Genomic DNA, 24,620 nt, shown 5'->3' with positions numbered 1-24,620 from the left:
AGTTGATTCCTTATGTAAGTTTGCATAGCTACACTGTTACCCTGCTCTTCCATTAAATCACAATACTACCATTTTCTAATTATGCTAAGGATTTCAAATTCGGTAAACCTTTGTGCTTTGCATTCATATAAAAGCCAGATGATCTAGAAACAAGGAGCTTTTTAATACACACGTATTTAGGACACACCATGCACATATCCTAGGTATATACTGTATTTGAAACAACAAAAACTATTGGCACACCAAATACAGATTTACAATAAAACAAGTATCTGTCCTAACTCTACAATATCAAAGTTCAAAATACTCCTAAAACAAAACAAAAAAAAATGTTGAGGTATTACAAAGAAAGAAGTTACAAACTCAGTGCTTTTAGAGAGTTTATAGTCTTCAAAGCATTCTCTAGATGTTAAACCCTAAATAAAGGCTTGAAGAGTTCCACGGAAAAAACTCACTGAGAAAGACAATCAGAACAAATATACAGATCCCACATCATACAACAGTGTGTTTAGGTACCCACACTTTTTTTTTTGTGTGTAAAAAATGTGGAGAATAGGTCACAGACACTAAATACAGCTACAAGCAACCTGTAGCCCTGCAGGACTAGATTAAACTAAAAATCTTCCATTTTTTATTTTAGGTCAAATAAATGTATTTGTAATTTTATATTATACGCTGAAATGCAATCCTTAAATCATCTAATTTGTATAGAAGAACTGCAGGCATTTTGATAGGAGAGGTGACTCAATGTGCTCTGGAGCTTTAACAGGCAATGTTCCAAAACATTTTTATGTGTTCGCATAAAAGAATGACTACAGGCTAGTATCAACCTTGGGTTTTTTGCCTCCTAATTCTGGCAGGGTTAAAAGACATCTTCGGAACGTATGCTATGCACTTCACATGCTCCTCCATCAAGGTGTTGCACTACAGTTTATACTCCACCTACTGAGGAAGACTAGACAGAATTGCATTCGAAGCTACATGTGTTACTCCTTGACAGTCAGAGGAGTCAGTGTTGAGCAGCACAAGCCACTACTCCTCTCTTCTGATGCCAAGTACATAAAAATACACCCAAAAAGCATCAATAAATTAAAGAAAAGCATTCAACTTGCATTTATGTAATAGAAAACCGAACTACAAAGCAACAATGGGCATCAGGTAAATGTATCCAATACAATTTGCAGGCATAATTGAAAGCATTACTGCCTAATCAGACATCTAAAAGCAAAGCATGCTCAAACGAAATGTCTATAGACTCATTAGTTGGCAGCCATTCCATTACAATCACACATAATGTCAGTAGTGCCTTGAACCTGTGCCAATGACAACAGCATAAATTTTGCATCTCATTTCTGTGGTCATAAAATTAATGATCAGTTTAAAAATACTTCTTTGCAAAAGTTATTGCACAAAGAAGTGACATGAATGTGTCCCTGTTACGTAGTCACAAGGATAATTAAGGAGTTGATGCTCATTAATATAGTTTCTTGTTTCCCCAGAAAACCATATGATTTATCTGGAAGTTGGAAAAAAGTTTAATTAACAGTAGATAAGTTAACAGTTACAACAATAACAAGAATATGTATATGAACTGACCCTATTCTCCAGTTTCTGCAATTTAAACTAACCTCTTGCAGGTTTGGTAGCAGAATCAGTATTTTATGTTATCTAAAAAAAACCATAAAATGTCTTTCCTTATTAAAGGCTACCTTTTCCATTACAGCTTATTTATTGATTTAGGAAATACTGCATACCAGAGGATAGTGTACCACATTAGAACTGGAGCATAAAAGACAAACTCTCCTCATTGTAACAAGAGCTACACTTCAGTCCCTGCCCCCTATTCTGAAGATTTCCAACAGATTTAGTTGGTACAAGCTGAATATAATGAACAGGACCATATTACTTTATAAGCATCCAGTTTAAAAAAAAAAATCCAGACTTTTTTTGTTCTCCCAGGAATTCAATTTCTTCTGCAATGATGTGATTCTAGTAATGAACTCCTAAGCATTAAAGATACTGCTTCAGCCACTAAATCTAAAAAAGAGCAAGCAAGATGTTTCAGCCAATGCCTCCAGAAGAGACTTGCTAGCTCAGGGTCCCCAGATCACTAAACACTTTCATTTTATTTCTAAAAAAGTCTAGACAGAGTGATGCATTAAAATTGTTCAAGTATAAGCAAAATAAAACAACTCACAAAAATAAAAAGACATGCAGGCCAAAACACCCTGCTTCTTGCCATTTTGGGAGGTCCCAAGTCACAGCAGGTTGAAATCGCTTCCTCCTGTCCAATCTCTGCTCCGCTAAGAACCCACCAAACAAAGAACTGGATGAAGACACCAAGCACATAAATGCAAGGTCCTCACTACACGGTTTTTCACAAAAATAACTAGACAAAGTTGCTTTCAAGCTGGCACAGGTATACTTTAGCCTCTTGATAGCTACAGCCGATTTTTTTTAAGAGATGCTGCTGACCCAATCTACCAGTCATCTTGCAAGACTGGATTCTTCTGACAGCCACTTTCTTGATATATGCTTTGCCATGTGATCTGCTCCGACACATTCATTCCTGAAGAGTCTTCTAGAGTCTCATATTAACATGATGGTTTTCAATGGCTTGTTTTGTAAAGGTCAAGTAGGAATTCTTTAGCAGCTATTTGTTAAAACAATACTGAAACAGCATTAGGTTTGTAAGCAAATATGCTTCAAGCAAGAAAAGCAACACAACTTTTACTTGCTGAGCTGCCTCTCCTTCTGATGATGCACATCAGGATAAGACTATTTTGTGCTGCACTGGTGGCTGTATCTTGTGCTGCTTGAAACTGCACTTGGCACAGACACTTCACAGGTAACAGCTGCATGTAGCTGAAAGGGACAGCACAGTGACTTTCCTACAATGAAACCCTCCAGACTTCCAGGATTGAGTGATACTTGGCACACTTCTAATACATCTGATGGTTTCTCCAGAAATACGTCATGATAATCCTCAAAGGACTGCATAACAACCAAGCCATATCTTTTCCATTTATGGTTAAATACTAACGATGTATTTATGCTCGTGACTGAAAGCTCAAAGTGTGTTAAAATATAGCACTCGCATCCTCTGATGACCACAAGCTACTGCCTCCCTTCTTAAGTCCAAAAAGACTCCTACCTGCTGCCATTTCCTGAAAAACAGAGTGTACAGAGACAAAAAAGGAAGTAACACCTCCACACAAAACAGAAAAAAAAAACAGAAAAAAACCCCAGAAAATACAAAGCCTTTGCATATAGTGCTACTCTATCAGCTTGACTATTTCCAGGAAGCAGATGTCTCAGGCTCCAGACACTCACTGCTCTACCAAGAGCCAAAGAGGCATCTCAGTCATTTAAAGGTTTCCTACAGGTGCTCCCAATAATTACATAGAGAAGAACACCGATGCTCTAGAGACACAGGTTTATCTTCTACCATACTACAGTGAAATGAAAATTAAAGTGGACCTTCATCAGTTTTTATCAGACTCAAAAGTGGTAGTTCAGCAAATGTCAAATCATACTTTTCTGTGTAAATACTGCCAAAGTCATGTGCTGCAGATCAGATATAAGGTGCACTGAGTGCTTTATGGGGAACGTTCTGCAAATTCCCATATTATGACTCAATTTGGCTAGTACTTTCAGTGTCTCACTTTCAACACTGAGCCAAAATCTTTTGTGAAAAGTTATTAAAAATATATATTTTACTAAAATAAATACAAAGAACAGATGGCAAGTGAGCTTCAAACACAAATACAGTTTCTAGGGCTTATAGTGCTTCTGCCAACTTTAGCACTATTTTTAGCATAAATTGAAAACAAGGTTCTTTTAACTAAACATTTTGGCAGCCATGGTATTGATTCAATTAATCTCAAAACAGAGAAATGCCAAAAACTGTATTAACTCAGAATCTTTGACAAAGTCAAGACTTTTATATCCCTAGAGGAATACTAGTCTTATAAAAATGAATCCAATTTGTATGAAAATTATCTTAGTTTTCAAGTTCCTTCCCATTCTAAGATCTAGAACAGGTCACCCTGAGTGTAACTATGGGTTTTGATTTTTCTTAAACTGCTGAGATGAAGAGTCAAATATTTCAAATGAAAAGAAAAAAAGCAGCACTGTCTAAGAGAAGACGACATTTCTACTGAGTTCCTTAATTTAAGAATAAAAATTAAAATAAACATTTAATAACATAACTCAATAAATAAAAGTAAATTTTGTGGAAAGATTAGTGGTTTGGATATTAATATAATTGTACATTTTTGGTCATAAGAACAACATGCACTTCCTTTGTCCGTAAATCAACTTTACACTTAACTGTAAAAGTCAGTGTGAAATCAGATAACACATCACACATGAGAATTAAATATTTTCCTGTACAATTAATTTCGTGTCTTGAGTTTTCACATGTACCCACTTCCCCTAGAAAGCTTCATTTTTTCAGCGTGCAGACACAAAAGATGCTTTTGCCAGCATATTTACTGACCTGACAGACAACGTAAGAAGGCTTATTTTTAAGAGGATGCAAGAAAGTCCTTAAGTTCATCAATCTGGTTGCAAAGAAGTACGTACTCACTTTCTGAAAGTTAAGATATATGCACATGGATGATTTTGGTTTTAAAGGAGCCTGGTTCTACTTGTGCGCATGCTTTTCAATTTTTTTTTATTCTTCTTTTAAACCTGCTTGCCTTATCTTTACGGAAGGTAAGATTTTGTATGCTAGTGGCCAAAGCCCATACAACAAGAGCTCACATACAATACCTTGGTCAAACTGACTAGTCACTACATGCAAAGCCAGTGGAACTTCAAGAACATGCAATGAGGAAAGAAAGTGGAATGACAAGCTGATGCCCGCAAAGCATACCTGCGGAACAACTCACAGGCTGAAGGAGCTGCTGTTTGGGAGACCAGAGTCAAGTTTCATTATGTTATACAGGAAATATATGAATTTTGAAAGCATTAGTCCACTATAATCGGCCTCCAAAAGATTCTTCTGGATGCCTCTGGAAGGATGACAGGTCACAACTCAAGATTCTTGAAAACAGCTGATATAGTATGATAATTAGTGTAGTATGATAATTACTATACCGTAATAATATGGCACATAGTATGAATCATTCTTCACTTTCCCTTTCAGATACAAAGATTATTTTATTTGCATTAAATTAAAAAAAAAAAAGGAGTAACTGCTACCACAAAACATGGAAAAGCAAATATGAAGTTTAAATGTGCACAGTAGTTTTTAATTCTTCCCAGTTTCAGTGCAGTTTCCACCCCTCCTTTTTTCCTAAAAGATATTCTCCTTTTCTACCTTATATTTTGGAGTATTTCTTCTTTCTCTGGAGTGGGGGGAGGAACAGGAAAATGTCTGACCATCACTGCCACCTCAGTTTTTAATCTTTTCTCAAATTTTCTATTTTTCAAATGTCTAGGTGTGCACCGCGGTATGAATGGGCACAAAAGTTGACCTCACTCAGCTGCTGTCACTGCTTTGTTACACTAGTAGCTGCCCAAGAATCTGACTGCTTACCTCCATGTGGGTCCTTTGTTCTACACCTACACAAGTCACGCCTAATTTGTACAGGCCTAAAGTAAGAATGATACAACCAAATAAAGTTTAGCATACACTTCTTGAATTCTGGAAGTTATACCAACAACCCATACCACTGAACCACATTCCCTCAAATATTTTGCAAATAAGTGCAGGCTCCTATTTCTTGTGAATTTTCCATATTTATGCATGTAAATGAATTGGGAGAAATTTATCCTCGCTTGCGGAAGACAATGGTATAACTTTAGAGCCCTCTCATTTTATTGACAAATACTGAAAAAAACCTGAAGTATCAGCATTTGCAGGCTTCACCATCTGTACACAGTTCTACAATCTGAACAAAAGAGACACATCATAAAAATTAAAAATAAAAAAAAGCAATATATCCTTCCTTAAGAAGCAAATGAACTCTAATGAAAAGAATAAGGCTGAATACAATTTTCACAGAAATCAGAGCAAGTCATACAGTAACAATTACAGACTATATCAATTAAGTCATCCATTTTACTGGAGATAATGAAATCTCATCTTTATTAATAATTTGTTGAATCAGAAAAGAAATTCTGAATCAAATTGCCAATGAAGAAAGTAAATAGACTAGAATATTCTTGACCTTCAAGAAAAAGCAAACCAGTAAATGCAAACTCTGCTCTTTGTAGACAATTCTCATGTTTATTAGAGCATCATAGCCTCAGAAAGTTATTAAATCTTCAAAAAATGCTCTCCAGAAAGTCAGATGCATTTGCAATGAAACAACCATCCCACCTAATTTCATGTTAGTCATTTTCTTAATAAAATAACATTTGACTTTTCCACCCTTAATTCTGTTGCACAGTAAGGAGCGGAGGGAAACTACATTTTAACTTCAGTAAGGGTGCTGAGCTGCAATATAAAAAAAAAGAGCAAATTATTTTAATGCAATTTTTAAAGAATCACATAGTTCGAGTTTACAAAATCTTGGCAATCTTTGGGAAGTTTCAAGTTGTATTTTCTCCTTCGGTTGAACTGTTATGACTATATAACTTGACTTAAACAAGGATAAGAAATGTATGAACTTGTTGTGCCTTATTATAACATTACTTGCCTAACACAACTTACGTATCTTCACTTTATCAGGAGGCATGCTGTAGCCTACACATTTGAACCTCCTTGTCCAGAAACAGACAGTTCTTCAACCACGGCAAAAAGCGAAGCTTTGCATAGGCTTTTTTGACCTCGCACTGTGACCCTCATACCAGCATCCACAGGCTATAGGTCACGACCTCAAGAATTAGCATCATGGAAATAAGAGCCCTTCCAGGTTTAGTTACAGAACAGAACACTGTAGCAACAAACTCCTCAGTCTTTTCTAAACTGAACTCTGCAGCTTTGTTTTAACTCCACTAGAAGACAATAGATAACCCACACTTCAGCTTTCATTACTCGCACACTAAATCACCTCCTCTCCAACTAAACGTCTAAGCTCCCACCGCACTATGAAAACATTCATTCAGCACAGATCGAAAGCCAATATCATATTGCCACTAGATGATCCTATTAAAAGGTTAAAGAAACATCACTGTGGAATTGAAGAGTTTCGCGGTGTTAAGGAAAAAGGCTGAAATAAGTTATCCCTACTAAATTTTATCTCCTAAGCAGGCTGCTTCGCATACACTTCCTCTGAAAAAAAAAACCAGCAAACCTGTATCGCATGGTCTTTCGCAATGCTACGCTATTGCTAATTAAGCCAGACAAAACAAGCTCCATTTATATTAAATTCTGAACTCTATTTCCAAACTAATCTTTTCATCAGCAAGCGTTCTCAGATGTGTCTAATGAAGGAAACAGGACCTAGCGTTTGCGCGACGGTCTAGCGAGAACTTCGCGGCTGGGAAGCTCTCCCCCGCTTTCCTCAGCAGGGGGAGCCAGCCCCCTCGGCCTCGAGAGGCGACCCGGGCGCAGCCGAGCACCGCAACAGCCCGCACCTTCCGTTCGTTCAAGCGAGAGCCCGTCACCGGGCAAAAACACAGCAGAGCCGGGAAGAAAAAGGCAGGAGATTTACCTTTATCCTGGAATTCTTGAGGGTAGCTGCCGAAAGAAGAAGAAACAACATAAAGCAGTGCACACTTGCAAATCCACGGTACTAGAACATTGCATAGAAAAACTACTTGTTTTCAACAAGTTTTGTAGCTGAAACTTAGCGCTGCAAGTTTTCCGTAATAATTTTTAAGTCTTTATTTTTGGCTAAAGTATTTACTCAGTTTTTCTTTTGCCTTTGCAGTTGAGAGAATCCCCAGTCGCTTCAAAGACGACTTGGACAAAACCAAACTCGGGTAGAGCAGCCTTTTCTAGGAATATACACCTACTCAGATATGTTAAGGTATAAACATACAAAAGCATCTTTAATTTTAGTAAACCTTCTAAATGTTAACGGATTTCAAAAAGTTTTGTGCATGAGTAAAAGCCACTAAGCATACTTTAAAAATAACATAGTAGGTCAGCAGGAAAAAATCCACAAATAGTGGTTTTAGTTGCAGTAAGTTATCAAATCCAAGTGAAAAAGTATTAATAATTAACCAGAAATTAAAACGTTAATGCATGCCTAAATAAAAAAAATCATTGTCAAATAAGAAGACCTCAACTTATTTAATTCTTAAAAAAGAAAAAATTCTATCATCTCAGAGGGAAAAAATACTGTTTCTTCAGAGCTAAATCTTGATATTTCAGAAACAAAGATAATCATAGGATACAGCTTGATGTATAAAGATAAATAATCAGGACAGAGTTATGTAAAATGGCCTCTCAAGAAGCATGCATGGACAAGAGTTCATGTGAAAAGAGGATTTCCCCAGAAATAACTGACAAACAAAATGCAGCTGCCAAGACCATCTTCATAGACAACAAGCAGTAGTGCGTGTTATCAGGCTAGTCAGTAAGGAGATGCTTACAAGTAACGAGCAGGAGAGAAAGGAAGGGTCTAGGGATAAGAAACTGAGAAATGTAAACAGAGACAAAAGGCCAGATCTAAGAAATCCTGCGTAGCAAGTAGCAGTAATAGTTAAGCACAGCCCAATATGTGGGATGTGAAAATCAAAAGTGCATATATTTTGCAGCCTGCATGAAAAGCAAGATGCTGTTAACAGTGAATAATATTACAGGAGACAAGGAAGGAATTAGAAATTAAAATAAGACGTGAAATCATGGGGTCATGTAAGTGACTAGGAAGGCATTCAGTGTCAACTGTGCTCATAACTGCAGGTTCCCTCCTTTGATATTTCATCATCCAAAAAAACATAGTTGAGTCGTAAGACTGAAGAAAAAAGTCACTAGTGCTGTATCTGCAAGTCATCTGTACAGTCCCAGTTAGCTCAATAACCCAGAAGGGGAAGCACGAAAAAAAGAAAATCCGGTTGCTTAAAAAAAAAAAATAGTTCCCTAAGCATTTACAGCCTGAATCAAAGGCACACAAATCTTCAATTACAAGGTTTTGCCACACAACTCGTGTCTTCCTGCAGTTAGTGTGATACAAAGAATGATGCCTTCGCCAGATGATTGTGCTGTCTTTGAAATTGTAAACAAGTTGCCACAGAGGCAGGAGCATGTCATCAAAGTAAAGGTTAGGAGATATCCAATGGGAGTAATCAGTAGAAAACCACTTTGGAAACAACAATGGGAGAAGAACAGCAAGTACCAGATTATATCCTAGTTGATTGCAGCTGTAAGAAAAGAGATTTTGCAAAGAAAATTTTGTAGCACAAATAAAACTACAGCCAAATCTCTTTAGCTGAATTGTTTGACTGAAATTGAAACACAATAGAACAGTCTCAAATCATACCTGATACTAAAAAAAAAAGCAAAAACCACAGCCCTCTGCTTGGTCTGTCATAGTACTCCATTATTTTAACGCTGCTGAAACAAACTTATGATCTATAAATAGTTTCCAGTTATGTTTCAATTTTCTATTACAGAGCTAAACGACAGAATATACAGTAAAGCAAAGTCAGCATTGAATTATGCTGTTTTACACCAGCTGAGCATGGTGACAGCAGCTCATTTGTATTCTCAATGCATTATATTTCTCGTATTTTAATGACTCTTACCAAAGCAGAGGTGAAGGCAAGCTCTATCCAACCAGCTTGCAATCAGGGTTCAGAATATTACAGCAATTCAAATGGGACAAATCCTTATGTTCCCATTTCTTACTAAATTCTAGCAGCTTCGAGAAAGATACAAATACTTGAACCCATGCAGATTATTTGACAAAATCAGGACCCAGACAGGTTGTTAATTGTTAATATTGTTAATGGTTATTAAAAGTTGTAAAAACTTAGGTTATCAGTAAGTGAATTTATAACATTAAAGCCATGAAGCTCGCTTACCTTGCCTTAACATCTTTTATCTTCTTAAGAAGAGCTTCCCTTTTTTCTTTTGCTTTCTTGGATAGATTTTCTCCTTTTAGCGTTTGGGAAATAAACGTGTCGATATCTAAATAAAGAAGGGGGGGGAAAAAAAAAGTAAACCTCAAAAAAAAAAAGATTAATACTGCTGTAATGAGTTTGTCCTGATACTACTGTGAAGAAACTGAGAAAATTATTTTCAGGCCTGCACACAGCATCGTTAACAGACATTTCAGATTCTAAATGGGATACATCTGTTCTCTGATCTACTTCTGCTTAGCACAGCAAATCCTATAGTGACATTTGATTCTTGCTCACTTAATTATGCCACATAAGTCCTAATAAATTGCAGTACTATAACAACTACTTTCCATCACCTAAAGTAAGGGATAAAGCTAAAACATGGAAATAGCCTTTATGCATGTATTACTGCCATGTTATTTCAGAAGTTAAAATTACAAAAAAGGTTGAGTAATTCATTATTTCAGCAGTAATGCCTACCCAGCTACTAATATATGTGACTTACTGGTTACAGTATTTTCAAGTGTTCTCACATTGTCTCTGAACTCCCTACTTGACTAAAAGTTCATATCCAAAGTCTTAATCCTGCAAACAATTAGGTAGGCACAATAGCCATATCAAAGGAGCAAAGCCCAAGTGTGTACTTGAAGTTAAGCACACCTGCACTTGTAAAATCACAAACTAAAGCTCTAACCTGCACTGTAATGTTCAATTCTTATTCAGAAGATGCATTTATATAGTCATGTAGAATCAAAGCATTTCATAAAAGTTACCATGGTTCTTTGTAATATAGTAAATATCCATTCCATAGGATAAAAACAATGCAGTGACTGAGAATTTGGGGGAGTATAACTTCTCCAGTAGTATGCTTTCTTGGTTAACAAAAATAATTGCCAAAACTAACTGCAAAAGTTTCTTATAATTACCAATCAACATATGAATATCCTGAGAACTGAAAAGTAGAAATATGACCAAAAAATCCTGCTTGTTAACTTAAATTTTTCAGCTGTATGGATAATAACTGTTCAGTGAATAGGAAAAGCATATGTAAGTAACTCTCAAATGTTTGCATGCAAAAGTTTACATTTTAAAACATCAGATGAATTTTACTGCAGATTTCCTAACTGAAAGCCTTAACTGCCTGCTTTTTTATTTAGAAAACAGAAGTTCAACAGAAACATATCCCACTTTATATTACAGGCTGCAAGAAAACAAGTCAAAAGTTACTCTTTGAGAACACTAGCATAGCTATTACAAAAATTTCATTCTTTATAAATAATTTACCAGATTATTATTTAGATGTTTAGATTGGCTTGTTGTCGTCACAAAATGTGGCAAAATCTTCATTTTCTAAAGTGTTTTAGAGTCCTGAAGAATGATATTGACTCCCCTCCCCATAAGACAGAATCTTCCCCACTACATTCTCCAAAGCAGTCCTGAAGGGTGGGGAGCCACACTCAGTTCTATGGCATTCCTTCTTTAAAAGGACAGAAGGAAAGGCACTTAACGTTTATTAATGAATCCTCCAGACACACCCCCAACAGCCTCTATGCTGTACACTGAGCATCCCTGGAAGCATTTTGTCCTAACCCACAGAAAATTTATACATCTATTCCAATGACTGTAATTTCCGATCAAGCAGGCAAATGAGGATCCACACAATCCTAAGACATTGACCATCCACAAAAACTCACTTAGGTCAAAAGACCCGATACTTCTACTGCTGAGGGCAAAAAACAAAGCCACCAACAGTTTTTCCCCTCAATGAAACCCAACAGGATTTTCCAGTACAGACCAACCTTTCACTCTGGAAGGGACATGCTGATTAAATATTTGTTCCTTCATACTTTTACATATTTATTTAAAAAATTAGATAGCAACTTCAAAGTTCTACCTAGGCAGCAATATGTGAAAGCTTAGTGAAATTAGTCACATTTGTAAATAAGGAGCAATGCTGGCACAGTAATCTTTGGACACTAATTAATCACAGAACTTTGCCTCAGCCCTCAGCAGTTTTCATTTAAACTCAGTGGGCTTCTTTACTTCTTGGAAAAGCTCAAAACCCAGCTGAGAACTCGGTCGTCTCTGGTTTTGACTGACTCTCAAAGCTTTTTTCAAACACAAATGTTGAGATAACTTGGTTTCGTTTCCCCACATACTCCTTAATTGTATTATCAGAAGAAAGAATTACCACTTCTGGCTTAGAACACACTGTATATATGAAAATCTGAGGACTAACTACATTGTTGACACAACCTATTCTTTTCTGGAAAAGCTTGGACTTCAAAAGCAGAAATAATGCAGAATTTTCAACCATGGAGGTACAGGGCTGAAGTAGATGCTCCATCTCTTCTCACTAAAAGTAGGTAATGAGATGGAGGAGGAAAAGGCGGAAGGAGAGAGACAGAAAGAGAGCAAGCATGCACAAGTTCCTGATAAGTTTGTTGTTTCTGAACAGCAGCAGCAGTCACAGAGAAGACATCCCTGGGATAGCTTCCCTCTCCTGTGAGATAGTTAAACAAGTTCTGTGAGCTTAGGTAGTCACAAACAGAATGCACTGTTCGCATCATGGAATACTATTACTTCTGTGTGTCCAGAAAAAGCATATAGCTTGATTCATCACAACGCCAAAATATGAAGACAGACCTGATGCATGATATGCATGATCTTCAACAGGATGCTAAAGAAGCAATATACTTGGAAAATTATGTTACTGTATCATAGATTTTCTTATCTACTCAGTTACACAGCATGTTACATATCTTGCTCAAGCCACCTTCTGATCTAGCATTGTAAATCCATTCAGGATGTGCCAGATGCACATGAGATTAGTAACTTATACTAAGCTCCTCTGGACAAGAAGCAAGGAAGTTATCTGAGTTATGATCATCTCTTCACTACCTGTACTTCCACGCTGCATATGGAAGGAGCAATCCCTGCTATTAGAGAGAGCTTCATCACTGGCTTAACGTAAGGGAACATTCACACAATTTCTCTGACATTCCTCAAAGTGATTTACCTTAGAATGAGAACAGAACTCAGGACTTCAGTATGACAGATGCAAGTCTCATACAGTGAACTTCAGACAGACGCAGCAAAATTTACCCATTTCTCACCGCTATTCTAGTCACTTACTTGCCCTTCCTTCTCCAGGATGATCCAAAACTTAATCTCTCCTCTGCTAGTTTAATGCTATACAGAAAAGGAAAGTGTAAGCCACTAGTCACAAGCACTTCAGTATAGATGTGTTTCTTTCATGCTTCAGTAGCAGTTGAGGAATTTTAAAAAGTAATAAAAGATAAACTCCAAAAAGAAAACATCTTTGAACATATTTGTGATTGAAAAGCACTTTTACTAATCAGTTACCACACAACAAACAAAACAAGTTATCTATTTCCATAAATAGTTTGTTTCTAACAAACTGAACAGCTATTCAGTATCACACGTTGCAGAAACACAGCTCTTTCCATTGAAAACACTAAAATTACAAAGAGAAATAAGCTTTGGAAACCTATTCAACACCTCTTAACTTTTAAGCTTGTGTGTTAGACTGCCCAATAGCTTGAAGACCCATATTCGTTGCTCTGTTTCTTAAAGCTCATAATTTTAACTTTGTCTGAACCATGCCCCAGAGAAATTATTTGCCTCCAGAAGTGAACAACAGCTGCCGGACTGAAAGATCCGATTGATACGATCCACTCACAAATTGCTCTGTCAATACAGGTTACAAACTGACAGAAAAGGAAAGTCACGCTACAGTCTAGCTCTGTCCACTTCAACCGGCTCACACAGTTCAAAGCTTAATTGCCATTTCATACAACAGTCAAAAGCTGAAAAGCCATTTTAATTTCATTTTCCCCTACATTCCTTTTACAAGGAAAAAAGTTGTGATTTATTTTGCTTTTCATTGTTAAAACATTTTGTGGTTCTCCTTACTTCCCTGACTATAAACAGACAACACTGCAAGTTTTTCATCATTTTAAGTCTTTGGGGCTATTTTCTTTAATGAAGGCTGAAACTACACAGATGGGCTTTTTCAGGAATGTCGTAAATTTTTAGCCCAAAGCAAGTGCTGTGTTAAAAAGTGCTAATCATAACAAATCATAGCACTTTTGTTGTTTACAGGGCTTAATATCATGATTGTAAATCGCACTTACAATAATTACAATAATTATCATTATTGTAAATAAACGAACATACTTAGGACAGAACTACCTCATTTTTGTGTCAGGATGGGCCAAACGGACTCTCATAGAGGCACTCAGACTGTGCCCTGGGTCTTCCTTTCTCCCCTCGTCCAGTAGATAACCAAAATGTTGTCTATCACATTATCAAGGAGCTAGTCACTTCTTCATCACCTGATGAGTTCATGCCATTCAAATGACAGAGAACAATTATAAATTGGCGATGAGATAGGTGTGTTTCTACTCACATGGCAGGGCACACACGCAGCTCCCCATCTGTGACCCGAGGAGAATGCAGGCTCCTGTTTCAGGGCTGGACACTCATCCGTCATATGACAAGGGACACTTGCATGGGGTCACCTGGCGGATGCACTGCCAGTCACACAAGAAGGGAATGGCAGGTCAGCAGAACAATTCCTCCAGCCACCAGCCTTTTCCCATCTCTCTCCTCTGCCTCAAGGACTCAGAGTGCCAGAAGCCGGCTGCAAGCCAGAGAATTTGGGAAGGCAGGCCAGAGAATTTTGGAAGGTAGCTGCAAGCTAGGCACATTTGTGCATACACACTGCCCAAAGGTGACCAACATTAAACAAACTGCCATGTATCTTTCAGCTTTACATGGGCTGGCCTTAGAAAGCAATTAATTAATTTGATTTCAAAGTTTTTGTGCAATTCATTAATAGGGAACAGGTCTGAATACAAATTATCAAGTGTATCTATGACTGCCTGTCCTCTTGAATCAAGAAATATGAGTATTTTGCTTCTGCTCTCCCCCTTCCTTCCCAACTATATTTAAAAGTCTCTCTCCAGAGTTTGCTAAACTGTCTTTTAAAAAAAAAATATATATATATATACTTATATAGAAACAGAACACATGATGTAAAATAAAAGTGACTGACACTCTAAGATGTCTAAAAATATCACATTGATCCAGCCTAACAAGTAGGTGAGCATTCCTTTTAGCGCAAAGTCCTGGAAAGGATGGCTTTTAGAAACTGCTGTACCTTAAATCCGCAAAAGCAAGGCTATCTTGCCATGTGGCCACAGACAAAGTATCATGACAAACGTTGACGTTCAACAGTTTCGTTAGTGATTTAGAAAGCAGAAGTACACCCAAACTGCTAAGACTCCTCAAATGAAGTAAACAGGTAAGACAACTCTTAAGAAGTTAAAGAAAAAAATATTATAATCAAGGATATCTAATCTCAAGATATATCTAATCTCATTGGCTGAGTAGTTGAACATCCTCTCTCTACATTAAAGAGGTAAGAAAAGATCAAGCTGTAACATATTAAGCATATCATGAAAAAAACACACCAGTACAAATCATGATCAAGTTACAAAGTGATTCCAAATGAACTATAGTAAAAAACGTTAAGGATTAACCTAAAGATTTACACTGTATGCCACATTATGCTGCATCTATTGTGGTTTGTTGACATATGATTATGAAAGAAACGTAAACCCAGTCAGATGAGAAAGATAGACTCCACGTTAATTGAAAAAGACAAACTAAGTGAATAATGAGTATATAAAAAATAGCCTATGCCATTTTTATCACCCGTATATGACACTTATTTTCAAATTTATGGCAGAGACAATTGAACTATGTTTCAAATCACTGGAGGTTATTTCTTACCAGCAATGCCTCTGTGCATTTTTTCACCTCACTATTTCTATTCTTATTCCATTACTATTGAAATACATATATATTACCAACGCTGTAAATACATGTCTACTTAGAAGATGTCTACAATAATCGCCCTGGTTTATCTTGTAAAGATAGATTTTTCAGCAAGAACCAGCATTCGTTAAAGCCTTGGAAACGTGAAAAATGATACTTTAAAACAAAGAGTAAAGTTTTAAACAACAATACCCTTTTAAAATCAAACCAGCCAATGAAGAAGAGCTACACTGTACCTAGGTGGCTTTTCCTATGACAGAAATATAAGGAGCAAGTCCAGCAACAGCTGACAGGTCAAAAAAGGACAGTTAGTTTTCTGGGCATCAGGGGTAAATATAACTACTGTAGTGCCCAAAAATAAAAGGTAAGCAAAGTTAAACTCATGCACTGGATCCACCATCTTGTTTTCTTGCCTTGCCCTCTTCTGCATGCTATTTCCAGGACGCAACTAAACAAGTGGGTAAACAATATTAATTTGAAGAAAAAAAATAGAGGAATCACATTGAAAAAAGGCAATTTGGACAATATGACTAAGCATTTAAACAAACTGAGTAACATCTGGGTGGAAACAGTCTCTAGGGCAAGAACATTGGTTTCTGTTTAGTTTTGGGGTTTTGTTTAGTAGAACAAGGAAAATGGATCTTGGGACTGGATATAAGGTTCCATATGAACTAGAGAAAGTTTTATTCCATCTTCATAGCAAAAATCTTTATAACTTTTAAAACATGAATACAGAAGATTCAAACTGGAAATACTGCAAAGCGTGAAAGGAAAACTGAATAAAACAAGCAATAGGACCCTTACTATAGTCACAGGTGTCATGAAGATAAGAGGGGAAAAGATATAAATTATACATATATCTAATGATCATGACACCATCAAAAACTTTTAAAAAATGAAGAATTCTTAACTCCTCCAAATAAATCTCCATTACTGAAAAAACTCAAGATTTTTTTTTTTTTTCCAGTCAAGATGACTGAAGCAACCAGTATGATTTATGTTACAGGAGAAATAATATGCCTTTGGGGAAGAAGCAGCCTCTGAAATCCTTCTCAGCTATGGACAAGCCAAAACTTAGAGCATGCATCAAAGAGTAAGGAAAAAAAATGAGCAGGCCTCCAACAATCTACATAACCAATAATAATTCGACGGGGGGGGGGGGGGGGGGGGACACACAAAAACCCAAAAAACCACCACCAAGTAACATCCCACTTTGCCAAACACCCACAAAAAGATCCTAAACATATAAACACAACAGAGGATACCTTTTCAAAAGAAAAAGGGACACAATGGGGCTGAGCTTCCTTCACTAAATTCCAAAATCTCAAGCATCATCTAGAAGGTGCAGAGACACAGGTAGGGAATGAAGAAGTTACATACGCTACCACACATCTCCCAGGTGTAAAGAGGGAGACAAGAGAACAAAAACATTATTTTCTCCTGCCACCAGAAGTTCAACTCATGACCAGAGGACCCTGTTTCTGACCCCAGTGTTTCCCTCCCACCACTTGAACAAGTCACAGAAGAGAGGATGGGACTGTGAAATCCCAACAATCCTCTGCAATAAGCCCATTGCCACACTGACCTTTCCCCTTCAACTTTACAGAAACAGCTTCCTCCTGTTTCCAACTAATGCGGTTAGCCCTGAGCTCAAGCTGTGCTTCTGCCTGGAACATTTCAGCACCACTGACATGCAACTATAATGACCCTGCCGGCATGTGTGACAGAATTTGGTTTTGCGTTAAAGATATAATATTGTTTAGGTTCAAAGCAAAGCACTCACAAGTCAGAAAGTTTCCTGTGCAACTTTAATTCATCCCCTGGTGTGTTTATTCCCATTATCATCATGTTTAACTACAGGAGCACTTAGTATGTTTTCCAGTAGGACCCCTACTTGTTCAGCATAGTGGGTGGATGGTACTCCAACGATCAATCAAGGCTAAGCAGGGATAAGGAAATCTGTACAGTCGCTCCTCCACTTGTTGCAGAAGTTGGAAATAGTGGGCAAAAAGACCAAGGAGAGGAGGAAGAGCACAATGTTTATGAGATTTTGTATCTGTCACTGCCTCACTGCTATGTGACTATCACGCTAAAAAAAGGTGCTTGTTGCTAGACATTAATTGCATGTTCTCAACAGAACCTGATATGAAGAAGTGCCCGGCTCTCATAATGGCCACTGAATATAGACATCCAGATCACATTATTTTCTGGAGAAACCAGCACAGCATGGAGGCAGGTGAATTTGAATTCTAATTCTGTTCCACCATTGATTGTTTTTTGCGACCCCGGATCACATCTTATTACACTAATTTTACTGGCAGGAAAACAATATTCCCTCATCTCAAAGAGGTGCTAAATCAGTACTTGTGAGCCATTAAAATAATACATTAAGAAGCACTCTCGAAGAAAAGCATGCAGAAATTAATAACTATCTACTCACCGCAGTCTTTGTATTGTGTAAGAGTTGCTTAATGAATAGTAAAGATATTACAGACCTCCCTTCCTTCCTCTATTACCACACCTCTTCACTACATGAATAGTTTGAGCAAAAAGAAGCAGGAGACTATATAATTAAAGATTACCAGAACCTAAACGTATCAGTGAAAGAACTGCTTATACAGTCTGAATTATTCTAGTTTCTAACTTTCATGCACTTGACTGGTAACCTAAAAAAAAAAAAAAAAAAAAGGAGAGGTTAACATACACAAACTATGAAAAGTAATGCTGTATTTTTTAAAAAAGGAAGCAGGTTATTGAATTTTTACATTGTATAACCATAATTAGCCTTACATTTGTTTTAATTACCCTTAAATTTGTTCCCCTTTGATAATTCTGCAAGTAAGAATTAAAAGTTACAAACTATTAGTTGTTCCTCACTACCCATCTCCACCCTGCTGGATTTCTACTTACTCCATAATTACGCTGTCATAAAATTAACAAGTGTTAAGCTCATTTTGCATTGAGTCCCAAAACAAAATTGCGTGTGAATGCAAGTTAAGTGGAAATTAATACCATTACAGTTGTAGAGATGTATTATGTAGCATTTATGCTACCATAATAATAAAACAAAGATTTAAAGATCATCGGTAAATCATTCCATTCTCTTAACTTCAGTTCTATAGACAGCACTAAAGAAACCATTTCATTTTCTTCCAGAAAAGCTGAAGCTGTACACACTGTACAAACACTAGATACCTGTCTATAACTTAGGCCATTGATCATAGTGACTCTGAAAGAACATATACACATCCCTCCTTGAGGGAAAACAGGTGTTCTTGGTTTCACTTCAAGATACAAACTTTTGTATCCCTCTTTCCATGGCAGACTGGATAAAGATGGGGAGAAGGACAAGTTGTGTAAATGAAGCACCATGACAAAAAAACAAATCACAAACTGGAATCATCCCATCTGCATCACACCCACCCCCTCAAAAAAATCCTAAAAGCACTTAAAATATTGAAGAGTTTCAAGATCAGCTTCACCCAGTGAAAATAGCTCTGAAACAAACACACACTTCATGTGATCACAAGCTCCAGAATACAGTAATACCACAGAAAATACCAAGGTTTGGAAAGGCTCTCTAAGGCTAATATTTATTTTTTTAAAACTATTAAGAATCTATGCCATGATAAGAAATCATCACAAGCTCTCCTTTTTTCTGGTGGCCTTTCATGCAGATTTTACTACAGATGGTATGATCTGCAAATAATGTACTTACAAAAAGTAGTTAGGAAAACACTTAAGACAGTTGACAGAAGTGCTTTAAAGATGAGAAGATGTGGCAAGAGCAATGTTTCAAGCATTAACTCTTACAATCAAAGTGTTAAAAAAAAGAACAGTCTTCAAAGGTGATGAGCTACACCACATCCTAGCAGGTGCCCAGCCATGTAATCGAGTACTTGATTTCAGAGGGAAGATTTTGAAAAGCATGAGTAATTTGAATGGCTTAGTCAGAGCTACGCAAGTTCCTGTGGCAGAAACAGAAGTTCTCAAAAGAAAGAGGCTCCCACTGAAATTAAAATTGTTTCAGGATAGCAAAGTCTTTTATGAATTTTTCCATAAAGATAAAAGAAATCCCAAACTGGAAATATACAATTTATTTTAATGAACAAAAAATAAATTTAAAAAAAAATCGACATATAAGTCTTGAACATAAAAAACAACACCGGTATTTTGAAGTCTCTACTAACACTATTGCTGATAACCTTTCATGGTGAGAAATCATCCTATTCCTATGCTCCAATGTATCCGTAAGAGCGCAGACAGTCACAGTCAGATACATTTGACTGATACGACAATATGCCAGCAATTCAGTAACATCTTAATTCGCTTCGATGACATTAGCCTAAGCCGTTTAGCGTGGAAGTTTTTTAATTTTTTCAGTTAATGCGGGGAAAGGGGCCTGCTGGCACCAGAACAGCACGGTTTAACTCCCGACAGTACCTGCCGGGCCGCTGACACACCTTGAAGGGGAGAAACTTCCACCCGACCGCTCAGCGGTTAACTCAGCGGTCAGAAACAGGGCCGCGGGGCCCGCCTGACGTCCGGCTCCTTCCACACACGCGTGTCAGCTGAGGACTTTCACACCCCTGGTGTAGCTCTGCAGCGGTCCCAAACACCTCACCCCTTCCCACAGGCGGGTGGGGGGCTGCGAGCGCTCAGCCTCAGCACGACGGCCAGGCCGGGAGCGGGAACCAGACCTCTCCGCTTCCTCATTTCGGGTGCGCCGAGCAGCCGCGGGGAAGGGAACCGCAGCACCGCGCCGGAGGGCTGCCGCCGCAGGGGCACAGCGGGGGGGGAGCAACCGGGGGAGAGGAACTGATGGGGGGAGGGAACCCCCGAACCCGTGAAGCGGGAGCGAGCGCCCAGCGCCCGCTGAGGAGCGCTCCGCCGGGGCTGCGGCACAAGGGGCTGGTCCCCCCGCAAGCCCCGGCCGCGCCGGCCGCCCCGGCCCGCCACACCCCCCCGCCGGCCCGCCCCCCTCGGCCTCCCCTCCGCCCGCCCCCCGGGAAGCCCTCCCTCCCTCCTTCTCTCCCTGCCGGCGGCCGGCCTTACCTGCCAGGAGGCTGCAGACCTCCTCGGGGATGGCCAGCGCGCCGTGCATGCTGAGGGCGGCGGGGGGCAGCCAGGAAGCCGGGGACACCCCGCGGGTGGGGCTCGACGGCTCGCCCCGGCCCCGGCAGCGAGGAAGCGAAGGCCCCGCCCCCCGGCCGCAACGGCACGGCCGCGAGCCACGGGGGCGGGGCTGCGAGCCACGGGGCGGGGCTTCATGACGCTTTCGCCGTCCCTCCACGCTCCCCCCGCCCTCCAGAGCCGCGCGTGCGCTTCATCCCCCTCCCGATGTTTATACCCGCTGCTGAGTGCCCTCCCCTTAGCAACGCCCCCGCCACGAGGGACTGCCTCCCACGTGACCGTTGCCAGCAGCCATTTTGCGTGAGGGCACCGCGGAGGCCCGTCCCCCTTGCCAGAATCGAACATGGCGCTCAGCGTTAGTCGTCTGCTCGCCTCCGCCCCGAAGCCCACGAGAAGTTGACTATTGGATGAGAATGCCCGGAAGTTGCTCTCTGATTGGTCCATTGGTTGTCCCGCCCAGGCGTCAGGCCCTTCCTAAGCCGAGGGCTGCCGGCCCCGGCCTCCTCTCGCAGGTACAGGCAGGGTGGTGGAGGGGTCGCTGGGTATGAAGAGTGATAAATTTTGGACCCAATTTCTTCCAAATATCTTTCCAACCTTCATTCGGAGCACGATGGTGACGTTAGCTCGCCTGTTGGCAGGCGGGATGGCTCTGCTGTGGGAATAAGGGAGAGAATGTTGGCCCTGGCATTCAGCAAGGCCCTGCTGGTTCCCCCTCTTCCCTTTCGGCCTGCTGTCGTTACCAGTGTCAGGGTTTGGGATAGCAGACCGCAGGCCGACCTCACACAGTGGCTGTGCCGATGTCCCAGCGGTTGCAGCTGGCAAAATCAAGCCAGAGGACTTGAGAGGAGGAAATCACATGCATGCACGAGGCATGCAGTGAAATAAGAAATGGAAAGTAAAGCAGTGGGAACAGGCCTGTTGGTATTGGCGTCTGTTAGCACAGATGTGCGGGCAGAGGTAGGAAGAGGCGCTGTCCCTAAGCAACACAGGTGGGCTGCAAGGAGGGCTGACTTGGTGGAAGTTTTGCTTATGGGGCGGCTTTGATATATTTTTCCCACAAATCCCTAGTCGTATGCATTTGGAGCACATCAGTGATGTAATATGTTTAGTGTGGAAATAGTCAAAGTAAACTGTTAGTATGTGCTTCTGTGACCTTGGTGGTTTTGGCTATATCTATATTATTACTACAGAAAGTGTTTGTGTTAGAGCTGCAGTTATGTTAGCACATCTGTGTATCATACCAGTGTAGAAAAAACAGCAAGGAAAAGAAGTTATCTTTACCTTTATGCCAGTGTAATTATATTAACACTTGTGGCACAGCTGGCAGTACAGCTGTATCAGTCGGGTATTAAACAGTTTCGTACTTCTGCTTGATGTAGCTGTGCCAGCTGAAGTCTGCAGTGTAGATGTGGTGTTAGGTTATATTATTCTCCTGACCTCTGACATCTCTTTTAATTACATGGAACAACTCATTTCAAATACATCTGGGTTTTCAAAGCATTGCAGCTTTACTACCTGATTTTATGGCCATCTTGACTGAAACTCAAGCAGTTAACTAACTGACCTGTATAATGTTGCATAATGATTTTTATGTTAGTGATCTAATTTCAAAATAAACATGCTCATGCCTCTGGGTGCATATGTGTATAAATAGATCTTGCCTCTTTATTTGTATAAATATCTACTACTCTTCTGGTACAAGAATACATTCAATTAATTTTTCTGTACTTGGCAAGGAGGGCTCTCTGGGCTTATGTCAAATTACACATTTCAGATGTGCAGTCTTGGGAAGCTGCCATAAGGAACGGGAAAATGGTTTGTAGTCTAATTTGTTTGCCCTTTTTCAGGTTAATCATAATCCTACTTTCTTGTGTTGACTTTATGGCTCCATCCATTTCTGTTCCAGAAATGAGTCAAGGATGTCACTTAAACTCTGCTGTAGTCTTTGTTTTGAGATCACTTTTCCTGATAATTTATTCCATGTGTTTACCATTTGTGTGAGCTTTCCCTGAGTTTCAGAACATAAAATTAGAAGAAATAACTTAGGTTTGTTATTTCCCACCCCCCACTCTGTTTTTTTCTGCTTACTTTTTTTCTTAAAGACCTCCTTGTTGTTGCATGGAAGACCACAGTTAGCAAGATTTGTGACCCAGGCCTATTTTAAGCCTTGTTAAGTTCCAGATTTACTCATAGTTCCCTAATTTTTAAATCTACCGCTAACAGGAAGCATAATTCAAAACAGACTCCTTCACTGAAACAAGTCTGGCTTCAGCGCTGTTTCAGCCTGGTTTCTGAAGATTCCACAGCTTGCGCCTCATCAAAACCAGACACACCGCTTTGCTTAATCAGGCCCATAGATCAGGGGTTCTTGATGTGCGGGTAGCAACGCCACAGGGAACACACAGAAGTTTATTGTCCTTCTGTGTGGGGAGAGCTACGAAAGCAGGGAGTTCGGGAGGAATAGCCTGCCTGAATCTGCAGAGAGCCTACAGTAATGCAGCTGTAGGAAGACTGAAGTTTCCCATTCGGGAGCAGCATCACCGTTGCCTTGCCCCCCTGGAGAAATCCGACATACGCAGCGTACTGGGAAATCCAGCGTTTTTCCGTGAAACGTTCCACTTTTCTGCAGCCGTGCTTTTAAAACTTGGGTTCTAGGAGAAGAAGGAAACAGGACCTGTGCGCAGCTGCTGCTTGTTCTCTACGTGTCCTTTAATAGAAAATTAATTGGATTACAGTGCATGCTCCCTGCACTGCTCCCTGCACTATTTCATACAGGCGGCAGCGGCCTTGTTGAAGCTACTCTCTGTTCTCATCTGTTCATCCCGTTGGCTGCCTGTCTTCTTTTGACAGATTCAAAACAAAATAGCTACTCAATAATCAGAATATTTATATTCTTTTAATTATTTAATTACATTAAACAGTAGTTGGCAAAGATTTCTGGCATGCACATACAGCTGTTAAACGGAAGGAGCACAGACTTTCTTTACAGAAGTGCTTTCTTTACAAAGAAATGCAAAAACTTCTGGGTTTAAAAAAATCAGAAAATTATGTTATTGAATGACAGTGCTCTAAACATGGCAACTCTTTATGCATTTTGACTGTGGTTGCTGCACTGAAGAAAAGCTGCGGTGCCTCTAACAGTGGAAAAACATATTCTGAACCCTTTGTGCTCTGGCAAAACATCATTAATGTTTTCTTAGGATTTGCTACTACTGCTGGAGTTAAAATGATTTCCTCACAGGCGGAGATACATTCAGGACATCACAGCAGTTGTTCTGAGAATAAGTTTACAAATTAATTTTAAAGCATAAAGAAGAGCTAGTACTTCATGTAACAACTCATTAAAATTTCATGTATCCTCTTCTATTCAGAATCCATCTCCATGAAAGCTTCCTATTTTGCTCTCCTCTTACAGGCATTTTATACAGAAACAAAATCTTTGAAGCATTCAAGTATTGTTTGCACAGTTGGGTTGCACTGGCTGTACTTTGTTAGGATGTGGAAACATGGTCCTGCACTTAGAATTCAGCCCGTCGAACATGAGCTGAACACACTCTTCAGTTTATGGGATGCTTTGATGATCACAAATGGAACTAAAATGTACTCAGTGAGACTGTAAAAGTTTTGAACACCGAGTGCTTGTTTCTTTATTAATTCAT

General features: G+C 39.3%; 1 protein-coding gene across 2 annotated transcripts in view; it reads right to left on the bottom strand.

The window, feature by feature from the left end:
* SKAP2 (src kinase associated phosphoprotein 2) overlaps positions 1 to 21,024 on the bottom strand; it is a 121,437-nt gene extending 100,413 nt beyond the window's left edge. The window contains exons 1-3 of one of the 2 annotated variants that reach the window (XM_076331293.1): positions 20,884 to 21,024; positions 9,925 to 10,030; positions 7,608 to 7,633 (exon numbers count right to left, since the gene is read on the bottom strand). In XM_076331293.1, coding sequence (XP_076187408.1) covers positions 7,608 to 7,633; positions 9,925 to 10,030; positions 20,884 to 20,932 — 181 coding nt within the window. In that variant the 5' untranslated portion in view covers positions 20,933 to 21,024. Of the gene's footprint in view, positions 1 to 7,607; positions 7,634 to 9,924; positions 10,031 to 14,395; positions 14,490 to 20,883 lie in introns of those variants that run through there. The other variant, XM_076331294.1, reaches the window with a different exon arrangement.
* Between the last annotated feature and the right edge of the window lie 3,596 nt (positions 21,025 to 24,620).

The sequence above is a fragment of the Aptenodytes patagonicus genome, chromosome 2 (assembly GCF_965638725.1).
Source record: "Aptenodytes patagonicus chromosome 2, bAptPat1.pri.cur, whole genome shotgun sequence".
Classification (NCBI taxonomy): Eukaryota; Metazoa; Chordata; class Aves; order Sphenisciformes; family Spheniscidae; genus Aptenodytes; species Aptenodytes patagonicus.
The sequence above is the reverse complement of the archived record's forward strand: the minus strand, read 5'-3'. Positions and strand labels throughout refer to the sequence as shown.